The 7134-nt window shown below is 51.5% G+C and overlaps 1 protein-coding gene across 1 annotated transcript in view; it reads right to left on the reverse strand.

Annotated features, from left to right (window-relative positions):
- Nucleotides 1-4535: 4535 nt before the first annotated feature.
- Nucleotides 4536-7134, reverse strand: part of Pgd (phosphogluconate dehydrogenase) — an 18140-nt gene continuing 15541 nt past the window's right edge. The window contains exons 11-13 of the mRNA XM_021161573.2: nt 5616-5715; nt 5356-5478; nt 4536-5257 (exon numbers count right to left, since the gene is read on the reverse strand). Coding sequence (XP_021017232.1) covers nt 5138-5257; nt 5356-5478; nt 5616-5715 — 343 coding nt within the window. The 3' untranslated portion in view covers nt 4536-5137. The remainder of the gene's footprint in view (nt 5258-5355; nt 5479-5615; nt 5716-7134) is intronic.

Raw genomic sequence — 7134 nt, forward strand, 5'->3', positions numbered from 1 at the left:
AGTGCTGGGATTAAAGGCGTGCGCCACCACGCCCGGCTTCTTTCCCTTTTTCTTCCCTTCTTTTTTTGAAACAGGGTTACTCTATGGTCCAGGATAGACCCAAACTGGGGGATCCACCTGCCTCTGCTTCCCCAGGGCTGCTACCTCGCTGGCGGATGGAATTTTCTGAAGATTGCAGAATGTGTGCTATTGACAGGCACTTCTGGTCTGAGATTGTCCAGTTATCACCTCTCTCTCTCTCTCTCTCTCTCTCTCTCTCTCTCTCTCTCTCTCTCTCTCTTCCCCTCTCCTCCCTCTCCCCCCTCTCTGTTTTTGTTTTTTTGTTTGTTTGTTTTGTTTTTTTGAGAATGTTGTCTCCTGCACCTCAAACTGGCTGTATAGCTCAGGTTGATCTTAAACTTTGCTTTTTAAATATCTTCTTTTATGTATATAGGGGTTTTGCCTGCATGTATGTGTGCCTTGTCTGTTTGCCTCTGACTCTGTGCCATGGAGGTCAGGACAGGTCATTGGATTCCCCAGGCTCACACATATCTTTTAATACCAGCACTTGGGAGGCAGAAGCTGTCAGAACTCTGTAAGTTCAAGGTCAACCTGGTGTACTCTGTTGATCCAGACAGCCCAGGAGTTACACAGTGAAACCTTGTCGTTTAAATAAATAAATAAATAAATAAACAAACAAACAAGCAAGCCTAGGCTAGGAGGCCACAGGCTCTGGGGAATACCCACCTCTGTTGTTTTACTAAGCAAACATGTGGAAAACCTAAGTATTTATGTGTATACCCATAAGGGCGATGCTCTCGGCCTTGGCCAGACAGGCTTCTTCTGCAGTGCACAGTTGTGGGATTGTGAAAGGCGGCCTGTTTTCTGGTTCTGTTTTCTGGAGCTAGGTTCAAACTCCAGAGACCCAGCAAATTAATCTGCAGGACAGAAGGCCCGTTTGCCATGTTCCCAAACATAGGCTCCTGGCAGGAGGACCCAGCTCCATAATTCTGCGGCCATCAGTCATGTAGGCTGCCTTGACTCCACCTCCACAGTTACCTGGCAGCAGCAAGGTAGCCCAGTCCAGTATAAAAGGAGCCGCTTGGCCCCTCCTCTCTCTCTTGCTTTTCTTGCTTCTCTTGCTTTCTTCCTAGCCCTCTTGCTCTCTCTTCCCCGCTTCTCCCCTCTCTCCGTGGCCATGGCCGGCCTCTACTTCTTTACTCTTCTCCCTCTCTCTGCCTCTCTACAATAAACACCTAGAAACCATGGTCCATCTCTTCTCATTAGGATCCGCTGGGCTAGAGCAACGGAGCAGTTTTCCTCTAAAGGCCTCTAACCTCCCTCCAGGAGGCCTTCCTGCCCTCTAGCCACAGCAGCCAGCCAGCCCAAGCCGCCCAAGCTAGCCAGATTCTCGCCTGCCTAGAAACCACCCAGAACCTCCCCCCTGCCCCTTCTCCCTTCGGCCCTTGGGTTGACAGAGCTGCCCCCCTCAGGACCCCCACTTTGTTCTCATATCTTCCGCGACATCCAGCGGTGTCTGGGGTGTCTGAGAACCTATTGTCTCTGGCCTCCGTGCGTCCCAGGGACCCCAGAGCTGACTCTCCCAGCCGTCTGTGGTGCCAGACTGCGCCTCCCCCCACCCCACCTCCCAGTGGGGTCCAGTGGCCTAACACTGCGGGACACCTGTCCGGCCCGACTGCGGTTCCGTGGGATCCCCAGGCAGTCTCCCGTGTCTGCCCGTCCAGAGCCCCAGCACTTGGTGGGACTCTGTGTGGGACCAGTTATCTCTCCCACTCCCTTTATTTCCCCACGCTCAGCGCCCCGCAGGCAGCAGTTGATTCAGAGATTCCTAACTAGCAAAGAGTTACTGTAGATGTGGTATGGCCTTACATCTCTAACCCTAACCTCAGGAAGTGCAGGCAGGAAGATAAGAATAAACTCAACGCCATCCTCAGCTCCATTGTGAATCTGAGGCCAACCTGGACCACTCGAGTAGTTTCCGTTTCTTTTTTTGTTTGTTTTGTTTTTTTCTTTTTCGAGACAGGGTTTCTCTGTGTAGCCCTGGCTGTCCTGGCACTCACTTTGTAGACCAGGCTGGCCTCGAACTCAGAAATCCACCTGCCTCTGCCTCCCAAGTGCTGGGATTAAAGACGTGGGCCACCATGCCCAGTACACAAAATAGTTTCCTGACCTCAGGTGGTCAGCCTGTCATCCCAGTGCTGGTTTGGGAAGCAGAGGCAGAGTGAACCAGAGTTCTAAGTTAGCCTGGCCTACATAAAAAGAGACTGAAAAAAAAATTAACAAACCAGAAAACCCGCCCCTCCCCATCCCCCACTGCACTTCCTTCTCTTGCTGGCTTGTATTGCAGGGATCCTCTGGCCTTGTGCAAGGTGAGCTCTACTGCTGAATCACACTACCAGACCAACAGGTTTTCTGCTGGTGCCTTCTACCTAGAGGAAGGTAAGGGTCTGACATAGGGTCTTGGTATGTGTAGGCTGGCCTTGAACTCTCCACCCTCGGGCTTCTAGCTCCTCATGTCCAGGCCACTTTACACACTATGGCACGAAGGTGAAGACCAGGGGTCGGCTTTCAGGAGTCTCTTCCTAAGCCTCTTCCTCTTGGGCCCCAGAGACCAAGCTCAGATGGTCAGGCTTGGCCCCGCCCCCCCTGAGCCATCCTGCTGCTACCAGTTAGAGCTTGCTCCTGGGTCCATCATGCTTGGCAAGTACTAAACCACAGTTAGTAAGAGCTGGGTTGGATTAGAGCCCATGCAAACAAACAAACAACAAAAAATTAACCACAGACCATCGGGCACCTGAAATCTTGGTGCTATGGGAGGTGGCAGGGGCACCTAGCTGAATTGGGTGAGCTTCAGGTGACGGTGAGAGACCTCATTTCAAAAACCCAATGGACTTCCACATTTGTGAGCATGCTCATGAACACACGTGACAGTGCCTGGCTGCATAAGGGAGGAAATGCTATCAGGACAGCTCTAAATTCAGGCCTAACGACACACAGCCCTGACAAGATTGTACACTGGTCCTCTGGCAGTTTTGCTTCTTGGTTTCTTTTTCTTTTCTTTTCTCTGTGTAGGCCTGGCTGTCCTGGAACTCACTTTGTAGACCAGGCTGGCCTAGAACTCAGAAATCTGCCTGCCTCTGCCTCCCAAGTGCTGGGATTAAAGGCGTGCGCCACCAGTGGCCAGCACTTCTTCTTTTGTGTGGGCTTGTGTTGATTCATATATGTGCCCAAAAAAATGGACACCAACCAAGAGCTTGTTGGAAATGCAGAATGTGGGGATAGACCCCAACGAGCACTTTCTCACACTCTCCAGGGGGGCGCCACGATGGTGGGGTAGCATGAGAGCTCCAATCTGTTATTTATTTATGTGTATGAGTACATTGTAGTTGTCCAGATGGTTGTGAGCCTTCATGTGGTTGCTGGGAATTGAACTAAGAACTCTGCTCACTCCAGCCCAAGAATTTATCTATTATTATATGTTAAGTACACTGTAGCTGTCTTCAGACACCCCAGAAGAGGGCATCAGATCTCATTACAAATGGTTGTGAGCCACTATATGGTTGCTGGGATTTGAACTCAGGACCTTCAGAAGAGCAGTCAGTGCTCTTAACTGCTGAGCCATCTCTCCAGCCCCCCAAGCTGTTTTAATTAGCATACCTATTGTGTGCTACACACAGGACACTGGCCAGAGGCCTTCTGAACACTTGACAGTGAACCCACCACCAGTACAGCACATCCCTGGTACAAGGCAGACCACATCCGCACGGGCGTGGAATACCAAGTGCTATCGCTTTCATGGAGACTCTCACCACGGTTAACAGACCATGGGCAGGAAATGATACTCCTGTTAGACAGCTGGTAAGAAATGGGGCTGGGTTACAGACGTGATCCTACCTTCCATGGCTTCTTGGAGGGTGAACTAGAAAGGGCTAGCGTTCATCCTTGCCGACCCCTGGCTTGCTCACCCTCAGGCCTCTCCTCAGAATCCCCTCTATTCTCCAAGTAACCATCTGCCTTAGAGTAAGGACAGCAGGCAAAGGAGCCTGTACATGGGGCTGGGGCAGGTAAACCCTGGTGGCCCTTAGGTCTAGGAAGGTTTAAGAGTCAATTTGGCAGTGTGTAGGGATGCACTCTCTACTCCAGGGGGCTTGAGGCAGGGGGATCATGGTTCTCAAATAACCAAACACAGGGTTTGATGTTAGCTGCTTTTCCGTGTCGGCTCTGCCTTCCCCAAGAGCCTCTGAGGCTCGAGTCAGAGACAGAGGAGGTCCCAGCTGTCCAAACAGACGCCGTTTGCTCTGCTCTGCTCTGCTCGCAGGCCACTGTTGGGACTGACTCTAAATCAGTCCAGAAAAAGCGTCACAGAGCAGAGTTCCCTGCTGGCCTAACAGTGCGATGGCCCAAGGCCAGGTAATGCAATCAGTAAGCGAGACAGATGAAAAGCCTCAGGGACAGACTGACCGCATTGAAAGCCCCATCACAGAGCAGGGTGGGACCTCCAAGGATCGGTGCAGGAGAAGAAACAAAGAAACCAAACCAGTCTAAAAGTTTATTACAAGTGGGACCGGGCGGATGCTCTGAGCATCCCGCTACCTACTGTGCCAGTAAGAAAAGACCCGACCGGAGAGCCTCTGCCCTCAGCTCTGCACCTCCCTCCAGATTTACTCACTACCTGTTCTGTTTTATTTGGAGTCTTAAAAAATAAAAAGCCAGAGTTAAAAGTGAACAAGGTTAAAGGAAAACAAATCAGTTCGCAATAGTGAACTCAGTGCAGACCGTTCTGCCAGGCACACCCAGAGAGTGTAACCATATACACTTCACTGACTGGAGGACAGCAGAACCCGCACGCATGGTCCCCACACCCACCCCCTCTGGGAGCTAAGAGCTGCAGCTTGTCTGGTCCACATGGCACGGCTCAGTCAGGGAGCAGTCACGCAGTGGCGCGCAGGGTCAGTTCCTGGGCAGCACGGAGATGGAGGTGGAGCACGTGGTGGTTCAGAAGCTACAGACCTTGGTGAACTCTTCAGCGATCACAGCCAACACTTGGCTAAGAGCAGGAACTAGGGCAAAGGGGGTTGCTGAGCGCCACAGGGGCTGTCCTATTGCTGGGAGGGAGAGCAAGCCACAGGCCTGCCTACTAGGCATTGTATGAAGAGGATGACACACTGCCCCCGTGGCCCGTCCAGTTGGTGTGGATAAATTCTCCCGGTTTGCTTAAGAGTTCATAGGTGTGAGCCCCAAAGTAATCCCGTTGAGCCTAAGGGAGGAACGCAGTTGGTCAGGGTCAGGGTGATACTCAGGCCCACGGCCCTCAGGAACCAGCCAGGTTAAGGTACCACCCTCCCCCACGCTCACCTGGATGAGGTTTGCTGGCAGCATCTCGTGTCTGTACCCATCGTAGAAGGAGAGGGCAGTAGTGAAGCAGGGCATGGGAATGCCTGCTTGCACCCCAGTGCTGATCACCCGCCGCCAGGAGTCCTGAGCGCAGAGAGCAGAAGGTCAGGAGCTGGGTTTGCCTTAGAGACACTGAGGTTCCAGTCTACAGGACACACTTCAGGGACATCAATGCTACTGAGACCCAGAGAACACAGCACCGCCCACTGCCAACCACGTACCTGGCAGTTGTCAACTGCTGACTTAAAGAAGTCATCTAGCAGTAGGTTCTGAAGTTCTGGGTTTCGCTCAAATGCATCTTTAATTTTTCCCAGGAACACACTGAAACAGTTTGCAAGAAATCAATCTTAAAACAGTAGCAGGAGTCGGGCAGTGGTGGCGCACGCCTTTAACCCCAGCACTCGGGAGGCAGAGGCAGGTGGATTTCTGAGTTTGAGGCCAGCCTGGTCTACAGAGTAAGTTCCAGGACAGCCAGGGCTACACAGAGAAACCCTGTCTCAAAAACAAAAAACAAAACAAAAAACAGTAGCAGGCTAAACATCTGGAAATAAGCTCTGCATACTCTTACAGAGGCGCAAAGTCACAGTTCTCGTGCCCCAGAGCCAGCAGGATGACAATCTGAATCCATTCCTGGCCCCAAATGCTGGAATCCCCACAAATGGGCTCCTAAGACCTACACACAACTGTGGCACATGTGTACCACCCTGCAAATGCAGACAGACAGACAGACAGACAGACAGACAGAATGAATGTGTGTGTTGCTTGCATGCATGTCTGTACACCAGGTGCATACAGTGCCAAAGGAGGCCAGAGGAGGGCATTGTACCCCTTGGGATTGGAGTTACAGATGGTTGAGAGCTGCCATGGGGTGCTGGGTTCTCTGATGAAAAAGCACCTGTGTTCTTAACTGCTCAGTCATCTCTCCAGTCACATACAAATTATTTAAAAAGTTTTTTGTTTTTGTTTTTAAAGTACAGAGAATGAGGTGGAGACAGAAGGATCAGTCAGCTCAAGGTCAGCCTGGGCTGTGTGAGACCCCTTCCTCCTATCAAACAAAAAGGCAGTGGCCCCCAGAAGTCAAGTTCAGAGAATGGGTTCAGTCAAAACTCCTGAGAGCTCAAGCCCCTCATGAACTAGCCTAGTACTCAATCCTAGTACTTAATCCTAGTACTTAATGGGACAGTGACACGGCGCAGTGGCAAAGGGGCTTGCTGCAAAACCTGAAGCCCCAGAAGGCACACAGAAAGAAATGGAGGGGAGTGTGGGCACTGTGATGTGTGGGCACTGTGAGGTGTGGGCACTGTGAGGTGTGGACACTGTAATGTGCGGGCACTGTGATGTGCAGGCACTGATGTGTGGGTACTGTGATGTATGTAATGTATTATGATGTGTGGGTACTGTATTGTGTGAGCACTGTGATGTGTGGGCACTGATGTGTGGGCACTGTGATGTGTGGGCACTGATGTGTGGGTACTGTGATGTAGGGTACTGTGATATGTGGGTACTGTGATGTGTGGGTACTGTGATGTGTGGGTACTGTAATGTATGGGCACTGTAATATGTGGGCACTGTGATATGTGGGCACTGATGTGTGCGTATTGTGATATGTGGGCACTGTGATGTGCGGGCACTGTGATGTGTGGATACTGTGATGTGTGGGCACCGTGAGGTGTGGACACTGTGATGTGTGGTTACTGTAATATGTGGGTATTATGATGTGCGGGCACTGATGTGTGGGCA

Source organism: Mus caroli, chromosome 4 (genome assembly GCF_900094665.2).
Source record: "Mus caroli chromosome 4, CAROLI_EIJ_v1.1, whole genome shotgun sequence".
Lineage (NCBI taxonomy): Eukaryota > Metazoa > Chordata > Mammalia > Rodentia > Muridae > Mus > Mus caroli.